Here is a 25,286-nt window from a genome sequence, read left to right as displayed (position 1 = left end):
AGCCATGTTGTTTCCCTGATTAATATGGCTCCTCATCACTTATATTAAAACTCCATTGTATTCCACACAGGCCCTTCATGGTATTTCATCTGCTTGTGTTTTTATTCTTCTTTTCAACACTATCTGCTCTGCATTTTAAACTATCCAATCAAAATTACTTTCTGAATACATCATGTGATTATGTATCTGGGACCCTTGCACATTCTTTTCTTTCTGCCTGGAAATTCTTTCTCCCCTTGTCTGACCTGGTAATTCTTTCCCCCCTTGTTTGTTGGTGAATTCCTATTTATGCATTTAAACCCTGCTCACATTTTATCTCCATGTGAAATATTCATGACCTCTCTCCAGCTCTAAGTTTTATGCCCTCCACAACCTGTATGTCTTATACATCCTTCAGTCTTACACTTCTCATACTCCATAGTAGTTATTTGCTCATGTATTTGTAATTTTTTTCTACACAACTGGACCAGATGCTTCTTGAAATAACTGACTGTGTTTTAAATGATCTTATATGAATTACTCTTAATGCAGTATGTGCATGTAGAAAATACTCTAGAAATGATTGCTGAAAAAATATACATAAACTATATGTGTTTTTCAGGTATTCTGTCAGAAGGAATTCAGTTTTGAAAGCATTTCTATTAGAAACATTTTAGCCAATATTACTAGTAATTATGAGAACTTTTCAGGGGTATACATGAGATCTTTGAATATTCTATTCTTGCCATTTTTTTATACACAGAATTCGTTTAATAATCAGTCTTGAGAAGGCAAGCAGGAAAATATGTGGAAATCCTGACACTTAAGAACATTCTGTATCATTTAATTAGAGATTTTATGCTGTATAAATTTAATGTCAACACTGAAGTTTTAGCAATACAGTCTTAGAGGGTTTAAATGGATTTCCTTTTTCTTTGCGATGCATGCAGCTTTCTTAAAATTACAGAATATTTTCATATTTGTATATTAGTCATTTTAACTTTTCCTTAAGAGTTGTAAATTCATTCTACTAATAAAATACTGGTTAATTTGGTATTTTTACTGAAGATCTCAAATACTTTATACAGTTTAAGAATCAGACAATCTTCTAGACCTGTAAGTTGGTGTATATCACTTGGAATTTTTAAAGTAATAACCTCTAAATCAACAAGTTTATCTGATTATCAGTGATGTTTCAAAGTACTGTGTATGTGTGTATGTTTATGTGTATAAAATTACAGTGAAACCTTAGTATGATGATAATGTTCCCAAGTCGATAGAAAAAAGTAATTATATTAAATTTCTTATATGTTCAATTGGCAATTTACTAAAATATAAAATCCATAATATATTTGTGAGTATTAATAATTGTTCTATAAAGTGGTAATTACATTTACTTTGCCTGGCTACATTACCAAGCACAAGGCTTTGTAGTTTATCATCTGTTTAGAAAGCATGTTCACTTTCATCCTAATCTCTTTTCTTGATGTGATGATTTCCTTCTTAAACAATGGTTGAGATCCTTTAAGATTATTCTCCTAATGATAGAGAAGATTCGGATAGGGCTGCTGTTAGCTGTGGCTCAAAGGCAATTTGATATCCTTGAAAGTAAATACATATTATAGTGTCTCATAAGCAATTTGATATCCTTGTATGTAAGTATAGATGGAGGGACTATCTAAGCAATCCATTTAGTGTGCATCAGGTTGTATGAAAGAAGAGATAGCCTCCGTCCCACTGCCAGTGCCCCACCATAGCCCAAACCCTGCCAGCAAGTGTGGCTAGTGAGCAGTAGGATGGAGAGTAAAGAATTTAACTTGAGAGTTTCAAATGTAAATGCTTTTATTAGAAAAAAGGCATTATATTATTGGTATTATTCTTTAATTTGTTGCTGTCTAGGTAGTTTTGTTATTGTTAAGTGAAATTAATTATCAGTTCATCATACTTTTAATACCAGCTGCTGTCTTGCATTATATTGCTACAGCTGTGAAGTGACCGCTTTTGCACACTGCATTTAACCTCGTGAACAATCCTATGACTCTTACTCTGCTATAGGATTCTCAGCAGGATTGGAAAGGAATATGTGTGGGCCTCAGAAAATAAAATTTGGAGTTGGGGGAAGAAGAGGATTCACAAGTGAATGTGTGTGCACGTGTGTGTCTGTGTGTCTCACGCATGCACATAAGTAGGAATGGGATAGAAAGAAGGAAGTTATCATGTTAAGTTTCAGTATGAAATAACATGGAGATTCGAAATGGGGAAGGACAGGTGTGTCATAGAAATGTAAAATACCGAGATAAAATAATTTTAAGACTGGGAAGTGAGTTGATTTTATTCCAGTATGTTCCTACATGCTCCAACAATTATTGCCTCCATCTTGAGATTGTCTAGTGTGCTTGACCCTCCACTTCAATTCTCCAGTAAATACATTTTTGCACAGTATAACTGTATGTACTACAGTAGAAAATACTTGAGGTATCAGAGAAGTGCACTGTTGAAAAAAATCTTTCTTTTGAAAGAAGAATCCTTTTTTAAAGCAAATAATTCATTTTAAAATTTATTTTATATTTAAAATATTTATATTAACACTAATCATGTTAAAAGCCCCTTTATTGTTGATAAATCATATTCTTCCACTCATTATTCATGTGAGTCAAATAGCCTTTGTTAGATTTCTTTTGCCAAATTTCTGTTTACTTGCCTTTAAAAAGGTATAAGGGGGGCAATTAAACATGCTAATGTTCCTTCTAGTTACAAAATTGCCTACAGAAAGTATAGCCTATGTAACTAAATCTTTGTCCTGTCCAACAAGCTCTTCCTCATTTTTGTACCAGTCTTGTATAGGCAAAATGTATACAGATAAACATTTTAACTGCCTGCCTAATAAAATTTACTATGAAGTTATTATATTTTATATTGTAAATTTGAAATGGATTTTTTTTATAGGAAAGCAATTCAGTGTTGTCAATATTGAGCTGTAACATTAGTACTATGTTGACATTAGTACTATATTGATGTCAGTATGGACTAAAAGTTCTGTATTTTAAATCTAATGGTAAAAATCTCTGTAAAGAAGAAATTTCTAATGCAAAAATATTAATCATGAATGAACAATAAACACAGTTGAGCATTATGAAACATTACATGCTAATATAATTGCAATAAGAACTCAATATTAGAAGGCACATGAAATAGATTTTGAAATTTAAAATTTCTGTTTTGTCTTTTCACAATTCATATTTCATAATTTCAGAAATGTCTTTTTCCTCTTTTCTCTCACTTAGAAAATGCCTACTTATTCCCAAGACCTAACTCAAATGTCCACTCTTTTGAAATGTTTTTTCTGATCCTGTACTCAAAGTGATGAAAATTTTCTCACCCTTTTCCCTTTCTTGCATCATACATATACACAACCCCACAACTAAGGTAGAATATTCCAGACATTTTGATCTTTGAGGGATAAGATGTCTAATATAGTTAAGCCATCTTGGATTTCTTCAGAGACAGGCTCTACAGGTGTGGATTGTCATTTCTGATTATCTGATTATTATGCTCTCTGATCTCTTCTCAAATGTGACTTTACCTGTGGTGCTTAATTGGATTCTTGTTGACATCTTAAATTCCTCTTATAAATTGTCTTCATTTGTCTTTTAATTATAGTTTTCCATTTGCTTTCTTCAGACTTCAGCTGAAAGGACATCTCAGAACTCCACTAAACACCCTTACATATTTATCACAGCCTTTTTCTTTAAAATCATGTTACCCTACTTATTTCTTTCCTAGCTGCCATCAGTCTGTAGTTGTCTTATTGGTCACTTTTCTTACTCATTGATATCTTGTACTAGAATCTAATCTCATTGAGGGCAGAGACCTTTTCTCTCTAATTTACTGCTATATCCCATTGTAATAGGGCCTCTGTAAATATTTGATCGGTGTTGAATGAATTGGAGAATCTATGGTTCAGACATTGTAGATCTGATATATTACCACCAAATTTGAATCTTGGTCTTCTGTTCTGGAGTCACTGTTCTGGAGATTCTGTTCTGAAGACACTGTTGACTGTCTCCAGAGTGCAGATTCTTCCTATGTCTTTCTTATGCAGTGGTCAAGTATCTCTTGCCTGGGCTGTGACAAAGCCCCTAACCTTATTTTTCTTTTCACATACAGTCTATGCTATAGTATTATACCTCTGGGTAAAGGTATTAGCTTATTGATACTTACAAGGGGAAGGTGTAAACCCCTTAGTATTACTTAGGGAACCATGTGCAATTGGGCCACAGTCTGACCTCTCTGGGCCCTTCATTCACTGTTTTCCACCATATAGTGCCTTTTCTACTACCCTTCCTCCAGTCCCTGATCTCCTAAGGCCTCTGCAATTACTCACATGTCTTTTTTTCTCTCTTCTCCCACTTAGAAAATCCCTACTTATTCTGCAGACCTAACCCAAACATCTACTCTACTGAAATGTTCTTTTTCTGATTACAGTTAATCTCTTTCTTCTCTGTGTTCATCCATAGAGCATTCTGCTCTGACCTCTATCACTTACCACAGTGTATTGTAATCATTGTTTACATCTATTTCTCACTAGATTGTGACTTCAGGAGAAGGATCATATTTATATTGCCAAGCCTGTTGTAGAATTAGGGATCTACAACAAAATTTCTTGTGGTCTTTTTTAGGCATGTTTCTCTTGCTGCTTCCTCCGCTTACAACACTAGGACCATTCATCAGTTAGATGGATTTCTTTTTTTAATCTAATAAATACGACATTTTGTTTCTAGAGTTGTATTTTCTTTTTCTAAGTATACTTTATTAATTATGCTATTACACTTGTCCTATATTTTTCTCCTTTTTATCTTCCTCTGTCCTGCATCCCCTCTCCCACCTGCATTCCTCCCCCTTAGTTCATGTCCATGGGTCATACATATAAGTTATTTGGCTTCTCAATTTTCTATACTGTTCTTAACCTCCCCCTGTATATTTTATGCCTACCAATTATGCGTCTTATTCCCTGTATCTTTCCCTCCATTGTCCCCCAGCCCCTGCCCCAATGTTAACCCTCCATGTAATCTCCATTTCTGTGATTCTGTTCCTGTTCTGGTTGTTTGCTTGGTTTTTTGTATTTGTTTTTTAGGCTCAGTTGTTGATAGTTATGAGTTTGTCATTTCATGTTCATATTTTTGATCTTCTTTTTCTTACATAACTCCTTGTAACATTTCATATAATAGGGACTTGGTGATGATGAACTCCTTTAACTTGACCTTATCTGGGAAGCATTTGATCTGCCCTTCCATTCTAAATGATAGCTTTGCTGGATAGAGTAATGTTGAATGTTGGTCCTTGCCTTTCATGATTTTGAATATTTCTTTCCAGCCACTTTTTGCCTGTAAGGTCTCTTTTGAGAAATCAGGTGACAGTCTTATAGGAACTGCTTTGTAGGGAACCGTTTTCTTTTCTCTTGCTGCTTTTAAGATTCTCTCCTTATTTTTAATCATGGGTAACTTAATTATGATGTGTCTTGGTGTGTTCCTGCTTGGGCCCAACTTCTCTGGACTCTCTGAGCTTCCTGGACTTCTTGGAAGTCTATTTCCTTTGACAGATAGGGGAAGTTCTCCTTCATTGTTTTTTCAAATAAGTTTTCCATTTCTTGCTCTTCCTCTTCTCCTTCTGACACCACTGTAATTAGAATGTTGGAACATTTAAAATTGTTTCAGAGATTCCTAAGCCTCTCTCTCTCTCTTTTTTTTTTTTAATTCTTGTTTCTTCATTCTGTTCTGGTTGAATGTTTATTTCTTCTGTCTGCTCCAAATTGTTGATTTGAGTCCTGGTTTCCTTCCCTTCACTGTTGGTTCCCTGTATTTTTCACTTTGCATAGCCTTCCCTTTTTCCTCTATTTTTCGACCAGACTCATCCATTTCTGTGAGCATCCTGATAAACCAGTATTTTAAACTCGGCATCTGATACATTGGCTATCTCTTCATCACTTAGTTGTATTTTTGGAGCTTTGATCTGTTCTTTCATTTTAGCCATATTTTTTTGTCTTGTCTTGCCTGTTATGCTGTAAGGGGCAGAGCCTTAGGTTTTTGCCAGGGTGGGGGAATGTGCGTGGCTGCGTTTTGGTGCTGTATTTGGGGGAGGGATCTGAAAGGTAACATTGCTGCTTGCTCAGCTGTAGGCCAGCTTTCAGTCACTTCCCCACTTCCCAAAAGCAAATTGGTTCCCTCTGGTGCTGATTCCCAGGTGTATGTTTTAGGAATCTGTGGGTCTCTCCAACAAACTCTCTTGTGAGGCTGGGAGTTTCTCCCACTGCTGCAATTCCCACAGGTTTTTACAGCCAGAGGTTTTGAGCTTTATTTCCCTGTACTGGAACCCTGGGTTGTGTGGTCTGTCTTGCTCTCCAGTTGTTTCTCCCTGTTTATCCACATGCAAAGGTGGGACTACCCTGTCCACCAGGCCACACCTTTCCCACTCGGTCCTCTAGCCACTGCCTTGCTGTGCATCCTTTTTGCCCCAGCTGCCTGCTGCCACCCCTCTTACTGGTCTGAATGAGTGTTTCTTCTTTTGGACCTCCATACAGTTCAATTTTCTGGCAGTCCTGGATGTTTTTTGTTTTTAAATTTGTTGTTGTCCTTCTTTTGGTTGTGCGAGGAGACAGAGTGTATCTACCTATACCTCTATCTTGGTGGGGGAATCCCTCTGAATTACATGTATTATTTCAATTAGTACTATGCAAGAATCATAGTTTCATGACGAAATCCTTGAATTCAGTTTTTATGTAGTAAAACTGTTGCTAAAATATTTCACTTCAAATAGAGTATTATACATAATAATATGAAATTATTATGAGAGAGTATTTACCTATTCAAATATTACCTATTGAGAAGAGTATTTTCTTTTAGTAGGAAGAACAATGTTTTTTTTCTTTTTTTTTAATTTTAATCATTGTTCAAGTACAGTTTTCTCCCCCCTACTCCCATTCCAGCCCACCCACCCAACCCTCCCCCCTTCCCCCCATTACCCCCCACCCCTAGTTTTTGTCCGTGTGTCCTCCAAATTTGTTCCTGTAATCCCTACCCATTCCCCCCTGAAATTCCCTCTTCTCTCCCCTCTGGCCACTGTCAGACTATCCCCTATTTCAGTGTCTTTGGTTATATTTTGCTAGTTTTTTGTTTTGTTTTGTTTTGTTGTTTAGGTTCCTGTTAAAGGTGATATCATGTGGTATTTGTCTTTCACTGCCTGGCTTGTTTCACTTAGCATAATGCTTTCCAGCTCCATCCATGCTGTTGCAAAGGGTAGGAGCTCCTTCTTTCTTTCTGCTGCATTGAATTCCATTGTGTAAATGTACCATAGTTTTTTGATCCATTCATTTACTGATGGGCATCTAGGTTGCTTCCAGCACCTAGCTATTGTAAATTGTGCTGCTATGAACATCGGGGTGCAAAGGTTCTTTTGTATTGGTGTTTTAGTGTTCTTAGGATAGAGTCCCAGCAATGGAATTGCTGGGTCAAAAGGCAGATCCATTTTTAGTTTTCTGAGGAAGTTCCAAACTGCTTTCCATAATGGTTGTACCAGTCTGCAGTCCCACCAACAGTGCACCAGGGACCCCTTTTCTCCACAACCTCTCCAACACTTGTTGTTTGTTGCATTGTTTATGATGGCCATTCTGACTGGTGTGAAGTGGTATCTAATTGTGGTTTTAATCTGCACCTCTCTGATGGCTAGCGATATTGAGCATCACTTCATGTGTCTTTGGATTTTCTGTATGTCCTCCTTGGAGAAGTGTCTGTTCAAGTCCTTTGCCCATTTTTTAATTGGGTTACTTGTCTTCTTAGAGTGCAGTCGTGTAAGTTCTTTATATATTTTGGAGATTAAACCCTTGTCTGAGGTATCATTGGCAAATATGTTTTCCCATACAGTTGGTTCTCTTTTTATTTTGATACTGTTTTCCTTAGCTGTGCCAAAGCTTTTAAGGAAGAACAATGTTTTTGCAATTGAGGAGGCTTTTATGAAATTTTGGGGGGGCGGTTTCCCATGCAAATTAACTATATTTTATAACCTGTGATTGGCTGAAAAAAATCAGATATTTCCCACCCACAATCTCTTATCAGCCAATAAATGAATTTATCTGTATTATAGTGCCATTGCCAGTAAACACAGGGACTCATATTAACATGTCTCGTGACATGACTTCAGACTGTCTTTTGCTTGAAAACACAAAGATGAAGCTACAAATATTCCCATGTTGAACTGCATTTTAATTGGCTTTTTATGGTCTCTTCATATTTCTCTTCTCACGCCTGTTTCCATCACCTACAGTAATAAAACTGTGACATTTAAGTTAGCTAGAAAATTTCCCCTAAAGCTAAACTGGATATATATTCCTCCAATTGGTGAACATACCTTTTTTGAGAGAAAGGATGTAGGATCAGATGTCTGTTTGTAAGGTTGCCATTTGTTCATTATAATCAGACCATCTATTGTTGATAATTTTTCAGGGTCCTTGTCAATGTCTGTCTTTTTCTATTTTATTTATTATTATGTGAAGATTAGTAAATGTGCAGAGCACTCATTTTATCAGCAATAATTAAATTACCTTCTCTGCCCTAGGCACCTGTGCTTTTCTCACTACTTTCTCTGTTACAATGTTTCAGAAGACTGTTTTACCTAAAAGAGTCTGTCAGAATTCTTCTACCCTTTGGGCCCTGTAACTTTTTAAGTTTAATTAACTTTAAATAATTTTTATTTTTTAATTACAGTTAATGTATGATATTATATTTGTTTCAGGTGTACAACCCAGTGATTTATATAATTTATGAAGTGATCACCTTAGTAAATCTAGTCCCCATCTGACACCATGCATACTTATTATAACATTACTGACTATATTCCCTATGCTATACTTGCATCAGCATGACTATTCAGTGACTACTAATTTGTACTTTTATTTTTTTTAAAGATTTTATTTATTTATTTTTAGAGAGGGAAGGGAGGGAGAAAGAGAGAGAGAAAGAGAGAGAGAGAGAGAGAGAGAAACATCAATGTGCGGTTGCTGGGGGTCATGGCCTGCAACCCAGGCATGTACCCTGACTGGGAATTGAATCTGCGACACTTTGGTTCGCAGCCCATGCTCAATCCACTGAGCTACACCAGCCAGGGCTAATTTGTACTTTTAATCTGTACATTTTTCACTGAGCTCCCTAACCACTCTTCCCTCTGGCAACTGTCAAAATGTTCTCTTTCTTTATCTATGATTCTGTTCCTGTTCTGTTTGCTTGTTTATTTTGTTTTTAAGATTACACATATGTATAAGTGAAATAATACTGTATGTGCCTTTCTCTCTCTTGCACTCAGCAACAACATCCTCTAGGTCCATCCATGTTGTTGCAGATGGCAAGATCTCTTTTTTCTTTTTTAATGGTTGAGTCATATTCCATTGTATATGTGCACCAAGTGGTGCACTTCATCTATTGATGAACACTTAGGTTGCTTCCATATCTCAGCTATTGTAAATAATGCTGCAGTGAACATGGATGCATGTGTCTTTTGTGTTTTGGATTTCTTTGGATAAATGCCCGGAAGTTGAATTGCGAAGTTGTTCATTGTCTTTTGTTATAGACTTTGTTTTAGTCTATTTCATCTGAAATAGTATTGCTACCTACCCTAACTTTTTTTTAATCTTCACCCATGGATACGTTTATTGATTTGAGAGAGAGAAACATTGATGTAAAAGAGAAAAATTGAACAGTTGCCTCCCACACACCAGGGTGAAACTGGAAAAGCTGGTGTTCATTCTGCCTGCCATCTACCAGACCCAATAAGCGGAGACAGGGATTAAATCTGTATGGGTGCTTTATTCAGATGGTTGATGATCTGAAAAGATGGCAGATTTGTACCCTAACAGACCATCTTGAATTCCATTTTAAACTAACCCTTTTTATAAGGAGAAGAGAAGTATAAGTAAGGAGTTTGGAATTCAGGGAAAAGTTAATCAGATAAAAACCTGCATCATTGTTTCATTTGTGTCCCGGGTGCTGGTCTTTATATGTGTTGTGGGTGGTGAGTATCCCACCCTGGAGTACAATGGTTCAGATACCATCTTGATTGCTTGCAGTCCTGAGGCACAAAAATGGAACTGCTTATGGTCTCCTGGAGTCAAGGTGGGTCATACTTTCAGTTTCTGAAACAATAGCTTTATACACACATTGATTACTAAACTTATTAGCTATTATCTGAAACTAAAATGTTTCCAACATTTGAGTCTCCCATCAAGGGACCAAACAGGCAACTTAGTAGGTATGTGCCCTGACCAGAAATTGAACCCTTGACATTTTAGTGCAAGGGATGATGCTCCTACCAACCAAGACACACTGGCCAGGGTGCTACCCCAACTAGTTTTTTGTTTCCATTTTCATAAAATCTCTTTTTTTAACCCTTTATTTTCAGTTTGTGTGTGTCTTTTGAACTGAAGTCTCTTGTAGACAACATATGTAAAGGTCCTGTTTTATTATTCAGCCACCGTATATCTTTTGATTGGAGCATTTAATCCATTTGCATTTAAAGTAATTGTTGATAGGTGTATATTTGTTGCCATTTATTATTCATATTTTTATCCTTTTTCTTCTTCCTTTTTTCTTCCTCTTCTACTTCTCCAACCTCTTCATCCTCCTCGTCTTCTTCCTCTTCTTTATTTTCTTCCTTTAATCTCTTCCATCCTCCTCTTTCTCTTCTTTGTCCTCTTCTTCATCTTCTTTTTCTTCTTCTTCCCTTTAACATTTCTTTAATACTTGTTTGATGGTTATCAACTCCTTTAGCGTCATGTCTTGAAGCTCTTTATCTATCCTTTGATTGTAAATGGTAGATTTACTGGGTAGAGTAATCTTTGTTGTTAGGTCCTTGCTTTTCATCACACTGAATATTTCTTGCCAATACCTTCTAGCCTGTAAAATTCCTATTGAGAAATCAGCTGACAGTCTTATGAAAGCTCCCTTGTAGATAGCTAACTGCTTTTCTCTTGATGCATTTAAGATTGTCTCTTTGTCTTTAACCTTTGGCAATTTAATTATGATGTGTCTTGGTGTGGACCCCTCTGGGTTCACCTTGTTTGGGACTCTATGCTTTCTGGACTTCTATATCTATTTCCTTCCCCAGATTAGGGAAGTTTTCCATAATTATTGTTTTATACTGGTTTTCAATTCCTTGCTTTCTCTCTTCTCCTCCTGGCACCCCCATCATGTACATGTTTGTACACTTGAAGTTGTCCCAGGGGCTCTTCATAGTATCCTCATTTTTTTTTTCTGTTCTGATTGGGTGTTTTCTGCCTCCTCCTGTTCCAAATTTCTGATTTCATTCTTTACTTCATCTATTCTATTGTGGATTCCCTGTAAATTATTCATTTTATTTAGTGTATTCTTCATTTATGACTGGTTCTTTTTTATGTTTCCTATCTCCATTTTTATGTTTCCTATCACTGTGTTTAAATGTTCTCACTAAGTTCATCTATGCTTCTCCCAAGTTCACTGAACATCTTTATAACCAGTGTTTTGAACTCTGCATCCGATAGATTGCTTTTCTCCATTGTGTTTAGTTCCTTTCCTGGAGTATTGTTCTGCTCTTTCATTTGGGACATGTTTCTTTGTCTCCTCATTTAGGCTGCTTCCCAGTGTTTCTTTCTGTGTATTAGGTAGACCTGCTATACCTCCTGGGCTTTGTAAAGTGGTCTTTGGTAATAGGTGTCTTATAGGGTCTAGTGGCACAGCCTCCTCAATCAAATGAAATGGGAACTTGAGGTGCACCTCCTATGTGGGCTCTGTATACCCTCCTTTTATATTTGAGCCCTGATTGCTGTTGGCATGTCAAGGGGAGGGTGTACCCTCACAGAGCTGCTGTGAGGACTGAGGAGGTGCTGCAGGACTTACTTCAGCAGGGCTCTGATGCCCAGTGTATTCACCCCATGAGTATGCCACTTGTGGAGCTAATTGGGTGGTGTTCCAGCATGGTCTGAAACTGGCACCTCCCTTGAGGTGCAGTCCTAGATCAGCCACTGCCTGTGTCCTACCTGTGCCACCTGGCATGAGCTACAGAGCAATCTACAGATTGCTGCTACTTGTACTGGCTGGAGGTGCCCAGGAGAGGCCAAGCTGCTAACCAAGGCCAGCTACCACTAGTGCCAGGCCTAGGGTCACTTAGCAGTACTCCAAGGCCAGATGCTGCATGTTTGGGGTTTGTAAATCTTTGATAGATTAGGAAAGTCCACAGCATGAGCCAAAATAAGCTTTTTGTATTGGAAAGCCACTGGATAAGCATTGGATGAGCCCAAATTCAGATGGGGTGAGGTCTCAGGAATCAGCAAGGTGGGGTGACCAGTGTTAGTGAGGTTGATGGAAACTCAGATGTGGGTCCTGCCTGCTGGCTCTCTGTGGGAGGGCTCAGCCCTTCTGTCTGAGAGAAAGTTGCCCCTCCAATACTTGCCTTAAAACCGGGTAATTCTGTTTTTCCCTTTATGTCTCTGGTGGCTTTTGAGCTACTTTCCCAGTGCTGGAGTTTAGAATGAGTGAGTCTGAGTAAGTTTGTGCCCAGGTCCTTTAAGAGGAGCACCTGGGATTCCAGAAGACCTTCAACCCACTTAGCCACAATCTCTGCTGGTTTTTATAACCAGAAGTTTGAGGACCTCTCTTTCTGCTGTGGCACCTTGGGCTGGGGTGCCTTGTATGGGGTTGGGACAATTTGCTCCTCAGGGGGCACCTCTGCAGCCGAGATATCCCTTCTGATTTTTAATCATCTTGTGTGGGTGTGGGGCCAGCTCATTACATGTCTCCACCCCTCATACCAGTCTCAATGTGACTTATTTATATTCTTAGTTATAGGATTCCTATTCAGCCAGATTTCAGGAGGGTCTGCATGATGGTTGTTCTATAGTTTGGTTGTAATTTTGATGTGATTGTGGGAGGAAGAGAGTACCTCATTTACCTATGCCACCATCTTCAGAAGCTCCCAATTTAATTGACTTACTTTAACAAATAAAAAATTTACATAGTTCATACTCCAGGAGTACCTTCTATTTTGGTCTCCTAGCTACACAGTTCCTCTCCCACAGGCAATAAATAATGTTAATTTCTTCTTTGTCCTTATGGAGATAGTTTATGTATAACAAAAACATCAATATTTTTATTTCATTTATGTTATGAGAAACCTTCCTATGTCTTGGAGATCATTTATTATGTCTTCATAATATGTTGTTATGTGGACATACTGTAATTGATTAAGTCAACATTCTATTGACAACCATTAAGTCATTTCCAGTCTTTTGCTATTACAAAAAAATGCTGCCATGCATAATTTGTAATTTATTTATCATAGATGTGATCATATATGTAGGACAGATTCCTAAAAGTAGAATTGCTTTGTCAAATGAAATGTGCATTTATAATTTTCATAAAATACTATGAAATTCTCCTCCATAGAAATTTACTAATTGATACTCTCCTTAGAAATGTGTAATATTTTCCTACCTCTTCACAATGTTTTTTAAGTCATAAGTGCACATTTTTCTCATAGTTTTAGTTTACAGTTTTCTTATTATGAGATGACAATTTTACACTCATATGATCTTCAATTCATGCAAAGCATTTTGATTATAACATGTTGAGTACAATGTAAGTGGAGTCCCCTGATAACGTTTTTTGTTTCTCAGAAATAGATCAAGAGTTTTGACTCATTAAATACTACCTTTTAACTTGACTTGTTTTGAATGCATTTTATTTAATAAACTAATTCCTTTGTATTTCTCTTCATTGATATACATTTTTTTCCTGTGGAAAATTCTAATTTAAATGTAGTGGTTTTAAGTTAGGACACAGCGTCTAAGGCATTATATTTCATCTTTCAAAGCAATGATTTTAAGTGGTGGAACATTTTGTTCAAAGAAAATAACAGATGTACAACATATTAAAGGGGGTGGGTGCAAAAGTGGAGCTGCAGAGAGAGAGAAGAATGTGCGAAGGGTCTGGAATCCAATATACTCAGTTGCCCCTTCTTGAATGCTCTTTTGTGATGATTTCTGTTAGCAGCTAGTGAAACCTGGTGAGTATTCTCACGATGTGGGATCCTTATGCTGAGGCTGAACTGTAATAATGAGTTAGATTCATGTTCAACCTCTGTATCTTACATATATAAAAAGAACTGTGTGGAAATTCAAGGGAGAAAAATAGTTTCCCTGGGATTTCTGTTACAGTTATCTGTTCATTATTGAATCATCCCAGGATTACAGAGTTTGGAATTTGAAGATATTTATAACAGAAAATATGACAAGAGAACTTGTAGAATAGCTGGGTGGAAAGACATGCTTACAGCAAAAAAAAAAAAAAAAAAAAGGCAGAGTGTTTGGGAAAATAGTTGATTTCTGAACTTCTGTGTACAAAGATGAAGTTAAAGTCACTCTATGTTGAAAAGCACCATGATATGTTCAGTTTCTTCTGTAGCTAAAATAATCTGCTTTATATGAGGTTTCTCCAGAAAAAGTGCAGGGCATGGGGTTTGACATTTATTTAGGATAGTCAGGGTAGGGCACATTGAGAAGGTGACATTTGAGTAAGAATGAGGATGTGTGGGAATTAGCTATGTGGATATTTGGGTAAAACATTGTAAGGAAAGAGTAGCCAGTGCAAATGCCCTAAAGCTAGAGTGTGAGGAAATAGAGCTGAGGTACTTTTTCTCAGCTTTCATTTTGTTTTTGATGGGGGAAGGGAGAGTGCTGCTGCTGATGGATGTCACAGCCTGATAGCATCTTAGGGTGCCCAGAGGCAGTTCACCTCCTACAAGTCTTTTCTTTCACCATTTTAATTGTTTAAAAAAAGAAAAAAATTGAGACTCTTCTAGTCAATAGAATAATGTATTCTGTAATTCTTTGGGGGATGGAGCCTGAGTTGCAGTCATCTAGGAACACAATAAATGTGTGCCTTTCCTTTTTGTCTGCTGCTCAATTCTGATTTTGATACTTTTTTAAGATTGTGGACTTGGGTTGAAAACTGTGGTTTTAAATCATCAGTGATTTATTAAAAGATAATGAATAATCCCTAGAAAAAATAGAGATCAGAAATATTGTATATGCCAGTATATCTGGTACATCTTTAAAAATAGAACACCGAGGGTCCTAATTTAGTAATAATGTCATAATGATTATTACTGAGATTTTGACAATACCACACCAGATATTAGGTACCCATTATCTGCAAATCAGTTACAAGACATAAATTCTATTCCTTTTCCTTGTGTAACTTATCAATTCATACATATTTATTTTAGCAAAAATAAAGTAGAACTTTATTTAGCTGCTTTCTTAAGAATTATCTCAGTCACTGAGGCCAGTCACATCAGGACACTTATGTTCCCAACAGGACCATTTTCATCTGGAGTCCCTTCTGCACATCTTACCTCATGTCTGGGACCCTTGTACCCACCTGCTTTCCTTTCACTCCATCACTCACCTTTGAGGAGACCTCAAATATGTTAGTTAGCATTTATGTGCTTTAATTTCCCCTGTAACATGGGTTATAGTTGGGGTTAAATGATGGTTACCTAAAGGCTTAGTACTTGTTAGCTGCCCTTAGCATCCTACTACAGCTAAAAGCAGCAGTCAAGATTACTGGAAGAGAGCAAGGCTCTGGAAGGCAAAGAGATGGGGCTGGGACAGTAGAGGGAAGAATTAGGATATGCATGTTATGGGAGTTCCTTTTCCCTAGAGGCTGTGCATGCAAGGTTCTGCTATGCTTGACTGATTATATTTTAAATACAACATTGTAAGGTAGATGGTGGTATCTTCCTTTTAAAGGTCGGGCACAAGAGGCCCAAAGAGGAAACTTAGGCCATGATTCATGAGTGGCAAGTATCTTATTTCACGGTCACAAGCAGGAAACCTGACTTTTCTCTTTTAAAAATAATTATGACCATGGCCAGGTGGCTCAGCTGGTTGGAGCTTTGTCCCCTACACCAGAAGGTTACAGGTTTGATTCTTGGTCAGGGGACATACCTAGGTTGCAGATTTGATCCCCAGTCCAGGAGCATATGGAAGGCAACCAATTGCTGTTTCTCTCTCACATTGATATTCTCTCTCTCTCTTCTGCTCTCTCTCTTCCCCCTCTTCCTCTCTGCCTCTCTCCTCCCCCATCCCTATCTATCTTCTTCTGTCTCTAAAATCAATAAACATATCGTTGGGTGAGGATTCAAAAAAAATTTTAAATAATAATTATGGAAACATTCTGAAACAAATATGTATTTCTACTCCTAATTTCTTTCCTAGGGAGAGAGGAAATAATGCATTATTTATACCACCTTTTCTTCAAGTCACAGTAATTTTATCCTTTCTGTATTAACATTCCTATGCATTATTAAGTACAAAAAAGCAGGTGGTGTTATTCTTATTTTGCATATGGTTAATCTGAGATGTAGAGAAGCTAAAAATAAATGGTTTAGAAATATTTCATATTGAGTATTCATTATTTTCATATAAAACAAGCTAGGTGTCATACAGTACATTTAAACTCGGGCCAAATACAATTAGGCAAATACATTTAGCAAAATATATTAGAGTTGAATTATTGTTAATAGGAATGATATAGCACAAATTTATAAATAATAAGTGAATGTATGTTTTACTGATCAAGATTTTTTAAAAATTGCAAATGTTGAGTTAATGAAATTTCAAAGGGTACAAGATTCCAGTTATAAGATAATAAGTTCTGGAGATCTAATTTACAGCATGGGGACTGTAGTTAACAACATTGTATTATATACTTAAAGTTATAAAGAGAATAGATCTTAAATATCCCCACCATTTAAAAAAAGATAATTAGATGAGGTGATAGAAGTGTAACTAACCTTATTGTGATAACTATTTTTCAATATATATGTATAAATTTAAAATATATAAGACATTTTATATATTGAAATTTATTCATTAAATTACTTGACAAATATATATTGAACATCAGAAAAGTTACTGTGCTTATATTAGCTTCTGAGAACAGAAATCTGAGTCATGAAGTGTAGTGGAAAGGCACAAACAAATATAAAATTAATGTTGATAAGAATTGTAGAGGAAATGTTTATGGTGCTATAAAATAGTATAACAGGAAAATTTGGCTTAGTCAAGGAGAAAGGGAAGGTTTCCCTGAAGAATTGGTTATTGTGTTGAACCTGCTATCTGTACTACCTGCTTCAATAACACTTTTGTTTATATTTTATCTTAAGGTATCCATTAGAAATTTTAATTTAAGGAGATAACTTAATGAAATTTTTATGCCAAATATTTTTATTTCAACTGGTAGAATCTTAAGAAGATTCAAGAAATGGAAAAGAGCGATGAATCTAACACAGATCTGGAAGAGCTGAAAAACATTGACTGGGTAAGATAGCTGGATATTCTCCCGGTTATGTTTAGTGTTGAAGAAATATTGTAGCTGGTTGTTAAGGACTGTCGTATGAATTGACATTACCTGAATTTGAATGCCTGGTCTTACATTAGAGAAAATATTAATTCCCTATTGTTAAAAACTGTATGATTTTATTAGAATTACTCCAATTTCTCTGGGAATTTTTGGTGTTTTAAAATATTGACCTTTCTACTTCCGGCAAGATGGAGGCATAGGTGAACGCACCATACCTCCACGCACAACCAAGATTGGAACAACAACAATTTAGAGGCAAAATAACACCCAAAACTGACAGAAAATTTATCTGAATGGAAGTCAGACAGCCAAGAAGTTGAAGTAGACCCGTACATCCAGACCGGTAAGGGGTGGAGACGAGCGCGCAGGATGCAGTGTGCGGAGTTCGGGGAGAGCTGGGCGCCTAAGGCAACCAGGAGCGAGTAAGCCATCCGGGGCACGCAGTGGGTGGACCCTGAGTATGCAAGCAGCAACTGGCAGACCCAGTGAGGCTGCGAATGTGGACCAGGACAGAGTGCACAGCCCAGGATCCCAGGGAAGGGACTGAGATCCCAGGAGAGTGGGGCTGCTGCCATTGTTCCCTCCCGCCCCTGCCTCCGCCTCCGCCCCCACATACAATGTCACAACCTAGCGACTGGGGTGCCCAGCCCTGGTGAACACCTAAGGCTCCGCCCATCACCGTAACAAGAGTGACCAGACCAGAAAAAAAATAGAGCGATGACTCAAATAGAAGAACAAATCAGTGCCCCAGAACTCATCCTTCTGAGCGACCAAGAAATAGCTAACCTATCAGATGCACAGTTCAAAACACTGGTGATCAGGAAGCTCACAGAATTGGTTAATTTTGGTCACAAATTAGATGAAAAGATGCGGGTTACCATAAAAGAGATGAAGGAAGATGCACGGAGAACCAACAGTGATGAGAAGGAAACTGGGACTCAAAACAATAGAGTGGACCAGAAGGAAGAAAAAAGAAACCAAACAGGAAGTAATGAAGAAATAAGAATTCAAAAAAATGAGGAGAAGCTTAAGAACCTCCAGGACATCTTTAAACGTTCCAACATCCAAATTATAGGGGTACCAGAAGGGGAAGAGGTAGAGCAACAGATTGAAAACATATTTGAACAAATAATAAAGGAGAACTTCCACATTCTGGCAAAGGAAATAGACTTCCAGGAAATCCAGGAAGCTCAGAGAGCCCCAAAGAAGTTGGGCCCAAGAAGAAACACACCAAGGCACATCATAATTACATTAGCCAAGGTAAAAATGAAGGAGAGAATCCTAGAAGCAGCAAGAAATAAGGGGACAGTCACCTACAAAGGAGTTTCCATCAGACTGTCAGCTGATTTCTCAAAAGAGACCTTACAGGCAAGAAGGGGCTGGAGAGAAATATTCCAAGTCATGAAAGACAAGGACCTATATCCCAGACTACTCTATCCAGCAAAGCTTTCATTTAGAATGGAAGGGCAGATAAAGTGCTTCTCAGATAAGGTCAAGTTAAAGGAGTTCATCATCACCAAGCCCTTATTGTATGAAATGTTAAAGGGACTTACCTAAGAAAAGAAGATAAAGAAAAAACATGTATAGTAAAAGGACAACAAACTCACAATGATTAACAATCACACCTAAAGCAAAACCAAAAGAAACTAAGCAAACAACTAGAACAGGAACAGAACCACAGAAATGGAGGTCACATGGAGGGTTAGCAACAGGGAAGTTGGAGGAGGAGAGAGGGGGAAAAGGTACGGAGTATAAGTAGCATAGATTGTAGGTAGAAAATAGATAGGGGGAGGGTAAAGATAGTATGGGAAATGTAGAAGCTAAAGAACTTATAAGTATGACACATGGACATGAACTAAAGGGGGGAATGTGGGTGGGAGAGGGTGTACAGGGTGGAGGGGAGTGAAGGGGGGGAAATGGGACAACTGTAATAGCATAATCAATAAAATATATTAAAATAATAAAAAATAATAATAAAAAAATATTGACCTCTCTGATTATAATAAAACTTTAGCATACTCTGGTAAGTCACAGTTTAAGCTCTCTTTCAGAATAAGGTATGAAACTATAGTATAGTATTATACACTTATTTATTTAATGAATAGTTACAAGATTTGGGCCCTGAGAATGCAGAATGAATAATATGGAGTCTTTGCCTTCATAAAACAGAAGACAGAGTTCTAGAATAGATGATGGTGGTTTATTCATGTGACACACTACTGTTTTTCTGACCTGGTTCTAGATACTTGAATCCCTGCTCTCATATATGTTTAGTGTCAAACAGGCATAATGGCCTCGTGGACAGGGCAGTGAATGTCACAGAGTTAGACTGAAGTATGTTCAGTGTCATCAGGAAGGCACATTTTAGGGTTCTGATTTTTCAGGTTAAGTAGACTGGATAAATAAATTAAGGAGTAGCATCATTACATGAAGGAGTAGCAAAAGATGTAGATTTGAGGGATATGAATAACTTGCTTTTGATTATGTGTTTTAATCATTTGCCATATTCTTTTCTAACAGCTTTATTAAGGTGTAACCAACATACAATAAATACACAAACCTAAAAAGTACAATTTAATAAATTTTGACATACACATACATGCATACATACTCATGAAACTGTCACCACAATCAAAATAATGAGCCTATCCATCACTCTACAGAGTTTCCTCATAACCTTTTATAATCCTCCATCTTGCCTCCTTCCTCTCCAGTTTCCAAGCAAACAGTGATCAGCTTTCTGTCATATGGATTAGTTTGCATTTTCTCAAACGTATAAATGTAATCAGTAGTATGTGCTGGTTTTTCTTGGCTTATTTCATTCAGCATAATTCTTTTAAAATTCTATCCATGTGGTTGCCTACATCAGTAGGGTTATTTTTTTTATTATTGCCAAGTTTTATTCCATTGTTTATCAGATCTTCTGTACATGGTCACTTTGGTATTTCCTGTTTGCATAGTCTTAATTTATTTAGTATCTTTACTGAGATATTTGGAAAGATATTAACCTGGAACATTAAAGAAAGAGTAAGGTTTAAAAACAGGAGACATCTGGTCAAGATGGAGGCATAGGAAAACATGGCTCACCTCCTCACATGACCACAGCAAAAATGACAACTAGACTACAAAATATATAACACCCAGAATTGTCAGAAAATCAAGCTGTGTAGAAGTCTAACAACCAAGGAATTAAAGAAGTCACATTTATGGCTAGCAGGCCAGGTGGTCCCACATTCTTATACAGATAAACCAGGAGGAACAACTGGGGAGAGAGATGGACCCTGCAATCCAGGATTCCAGCAACAGGAAAATAAAGTTTCAACCCCCCTGGCTGTTAAAACCTATGGGGGTTGAAGCAGTGAGAGAAACTGCCAGTCTCACAGGAGAGTTCATTGGTGGGGCCCACAGGGTCTTAGAAGGTTTATAAACCCACCCAGCCAGAAATCAGCAACAAAAGGGCCCAATTCCCTGTTCATAACAGGGAAAGTGACTGAAAGTGGGACAAGGGCCAAGCAGGCTGCATTATTCCTTTTCTGACCACTACCCACATACACTGCCACAACTCAGCAAAGTTGGTTGCCCCATGCTGGTGAATACCTAAGGCTCCACCCCTTAAAATATAACAAGTGCAATGAGACAAATATGGCCCAAGTGAAAGAACAGATCAAAACTCCAGAAAAAGAGCTAATCAACAAGGAGATGATCAACCTATTAGATGCAGAGTTCAAAACACTGGTAATCAGGATGCTCACAGATATGATCATGTACAGACAGAAAATAAAGGAAGAAGTGAAGGCTATACAAAGTGAAATAAAGAAAACTATACAGGGAACCAACAGTGAAGAGAAGGAAACCTGGATTCAAATTAATGGTTTGGAACAGAAGGAAGAAATAAACATGCAACTGGAACAGAATGAAAAAACAAGAATTAAAAACAAAAAAGAAGAAGAAGAAGAGAAGCTGAGGAACCTCTGGGACAACTTTAAACATTCCAACTTCCAAACCATAGGGGTGCCAGAAGGAGAAGAGGAAGAAGCTGAAAACTTATTTGAACAAATAATGAAGGAAAACTTCCCCAATCTGGTGAAAGAAACAGACTTCCAGGAAGCCCAAGAAGCCCAGAGTCCCAGAGAGGTTGGACCCAAAGAGGCACAGACCAAGGCACATCGTCATTAAGTTAACCAAGAGTAAAGATACAGACAGAATCTTAAAAGCAGCAAGAGGAAAGAACAACGTTACCTACAAAGGAGTGTCCATAAGGCTATCAGCTGATTTCTGAAAAGAAACCTTGCAGGCAAGAAGGAGCTGGAAAGAAGTATTTGAAGTCATGAAAGGCAAGGACTTACATCCGAGATTACTCCATCCAGCGAAGCTATCATTTATAATGGAAGGGCAGATCAAGTGCTTCCCAGATAAGGTCAAGTTAAAGGAGTTCATCATCACCAAGCCCTTATTATATGAAATGTTAAAGGGACTTACCTAAGAAAAAGAAGATCAAAACTATGAACAGTAAAATGACAGCAAACTCACAACTCATAAGCTGAGCTTAAAACAAAAACAAACTAAGCAACCAACTAGAACAGGAACAGAATCACAGAAATGTAGATTATGTGGAAGATTATCAGCAGGGTGGGGGAAGATTGGGGGAAAAGGTACAGGAAATAAGAAGCATAATTGGTAGGTATAAAATAGACGGGAGGAGCTTAAGAATAGTATGGGAAATGGAGAAGCCAAAGAACTTATATGATGACCTACGGACATGAACCTAAGGTGGGGGGATGTGGGAGGGGAGGTGAGTACAGGATGGAGGAGGATAAAGGAGAGAAAGATATAGGACAACTGTAATAGTATAATCAATAAAATATACTTAAAACGCCACATTCAACTAAGAGGGGCAGAGATATGGAGATGTGGAATGGGTGGTCCCACATCCACATATAGTGAATAAAAGTTGGGAGGGATATTGGGGGCAAGGGATCCCAGCCATACATCAGACCATTCAGCCCAGGGTTCCAGGACCAGGAAGATAAGTCTCCATAACTTCTGGTTGTAAAAATCAGTGGGGGTTGGGGCAGTGGAAGAAACTGCATTATTCTTAGCAGTCACCTTTAAAGGGCCCACAAGGGACTTAGGACTTACACAGACTCACTCCCTCTTGTCTTTAGCACTGGGACAGAACCTGTAAGGCCATCAGTGGTATATGGGAAGAGATTGAAGTGTCTCTCCTCAGAGCAAGTGCCAGAAGACACTTTACTTCCACACAAAACTCCAGAAGCCAGGCAGCAGCATTTTCCCCTTTCTGAGCCCTCTCCAACTCAGGGCCACAGAGCAGTGACACCATATTGGAGACTCCATCAATCTGGTTCACATGGGTTGTCCTGGGCTCCACCCCATACAACTTACCCATGCACTTTTCTACAATAAGCTACACTACTAAAACAAGGAGTTAAAGCAGTTATACCTAATGCATAGAAACAAACACAGAGAGGCTGCCAAAATGAGGAAACAAAGAAGTATGGCCCAAATGAAAGAACGAAACCGAACTCCAGAAAAAGAAGTAAACAAAATGGATTTAAGCAATATGTCAGATGCAGAGTTCAAAACACTGGTTATTAGGATGCTCAAGGAATTCATTGGGAACTTTAACAGCATACAAAAGACCCAGGGAGAAATGAACATTATACTAAGTGAAATAAAGAAACATTTACAGGGAACCAACAGTGGAGGAAATGAAGCCAAAAATCAAATCAACAATTTGGAACATAAGGAAGAAAAAAGCATTCAATCAGAATAGCAAGAAGAAAAAAGAAGAAAAAAAAAAACAAGGTTAGAGGAAGGAGCCTCTGGGATAACTTCAAATATACCAACATTTGAATCATGGGGGTGCTGGAAGGAGAAGAGGAAGAGCAAGAAATTTAAAAACTATTTGAAAAATAATACAAGAAGATTTACCAATTTGGTGAAGGAAATAGACATTCAAGTCAAGGAAGCAAAGAGAGTCCCAAACAAGATGGACCCAAACAGGACCGCAGTGATACACATCATAATTAAAATGCCAAAGGATAAACATAAAGAGGGAATCTTAAAAGCAGCAAGAGAAAAGCAGAGAGTCAACTACAGGGGCTTCCCATAAGACTCTTAGCTAATTTCTCAAAAGAAATTTTGCAAGCTAGAAAGAAAAGGACTGCCAAAAAGTATTCAAAGTGATGAAAAGCAATGATCTACATCCAAGATTACTCTGTCCAGCAAAGTTATCATTTAGAATTGAAGGGCAGATAAAATGCTTCACAGACAAGGTAAAGCTAAAGGAATTCATCATTACCAAGCCCTTATTATATGAGATGTTAAAGGAACTCTTTTAAGAACAAGATCAAAACTATGAACATAAAATGACAATAAATTTGCAGCTGTCAGTAATTGAATCTAAAAAGCAAGCTAAGCAAATAAACAGAACAGAAACAGAATCATAGGTATGGAATCCTTCGGAGGGTTATCATCTGGGAGAAGGAGAGGAGGCAATGGGGAAAAGGTGCAGGAATTAAGAAGTACAAATAGGAAGGTACAGAATAGATAGGAGGATGTTAAGAACAGTATAGGAAAAGGAGTAGCCAAAAAACTTAAATATATGACCTGACTCATGGACATGAACTAAGGGGGAGGGGATTTCCAGAGGAAATGGGGGTACCAGATGGAGGGGGACAAAGGGGGAAAAATTGGGACAAGTGTAATAGAATAATCAATAAAATATATATGAAAAAATAAGGTTAAAGACAAATACCTTATGTTGTCTTATAAGCTAATATTATTTGTCATTTTACAGTAATATTATCAAGTTTCCTTTGTATAGGAGACTACTCTGGTAGTGTTGTTCTAGGTGTATTTCATCTTGGCTATTAAATTTGAAAATTTTCTTCCTGAATATTGAAGCCAGATAAATAACTCAGGTATTCAGAAGTTAGCAAATATCTAGTATAAACTTGAAGTAAAAATTTAATTTATTGCCTTATGTCAGCCTCATTTAAAAAGTAGCATGACCACTAACAAGAGATGCACTAACTTTAAAGGGAGTTATATTTGCCTCAATCACCAGCTTCTTTCTCATAAGACGATTAAAATGAATTACCTAGAAAGATTAGAATGAAATGAGGAATAGAATGAAGGAGAATCAAAATTTCTTGAATGGCTGGATTGATACATCTCAGAATATTCCTAGTGGAATAAGGGGTAAATGGTAAAATCTCTGAAAGTACATACAGTAACAGCTGTGCATTATTTTGTAACAACCATGACTTTAATTTTTAAAAGTCATATTTAAAATTTTGCCAAACAATAATATATAAAGAGCTGGCTACATAAAACAAATCTGTTTTAATCCTTTCATAAATTATAGCAAAAGCTATGTGAGTGATCATCCCCTAATTTATCTCAAGAATTCTAAATTTTGTATGTCAGATTTTCTTAAAGCTTGAGGAAGTCATGAGAAGAAAATAAAACAATATTTTTAAAAAATGAGATTGTACTTCAGCTGGATTTTAAAGGACAAGTAAGAAAATTAGAGAGGCTGACACAACAATATTCCCAAGAGAGAAACCTAACTATTTTAGGTATATATTAGAATGTCTTTAATGACAGAATATAAGGATTTATTTTAAAAAGGAACATTTTAAAAGCTGTTCTAAGCAGTGGTGTCCAGCCTGCTGTCTGCAGGCTGCATGCAGCCCAGGATGGCTATGAATGTGGCCCAACACAAAATCATAAATTTACTTAAAACATTATGAGATTTTTTTGTTTGTGTTAGTATTTGTGTATTTAATATATGGCCCAACATGTAAGAGTTGTCTTAACTCTTATTCCCGTGTGACCCAG

At 37.3% G+C, this 25,286-nt stretch overlaps 1 protein-coding gene and 1 long non-coding RNA gene across 2 annotated transcripts in view; both read left to right on the top strand.

Annotated features, from left to right (window-relative positions):
- Window positions 1-25,286, top strand: part of SPIRE1 (spire type actin nucleation factor 1) — a 303,314-nt gene that overhangs the window by 175,643 nt on the left and 102,385 nt on the right. The window contains 1 exon segment of the mRNA XM_028524016.2: window positions 17,301-17,378. Coding sequence (XP_028379817.1) covers window positions 17,301-17,378 — 78 coding nt within the window.
- Window positions 18,520-21,642, top strand: LOC118496738. Its single transcript, XR_004899294.1, has 2 exons — window positions 18,520-18,628; window positions 21,555-21,642. It is a non-coding gene; the product is annotated as an uncharacterized LOC118496738 (long non-coding RNA).

Source organism: Phyllostomus discolor, chromosome 9 (genome assembly GCF_004126475.2).
Source record: "Phyllostomus discolor isolate MPI-MPIP mPhyDis1 chromosome 9, mPhyDis1.pri.v3, whole genome shotgun sequence".
Lineage (NCBI taxonomy): Eukaryota > Metazoa > Chordata > Mammalia > Chiroptera > Phyllostomidae > Phyllostomus > Phyllostomus discolor.
Note: the sequence above shows the minus strand (reverse complement) of the source record. Positions and strands in the feature narration are given on the sequence as shown.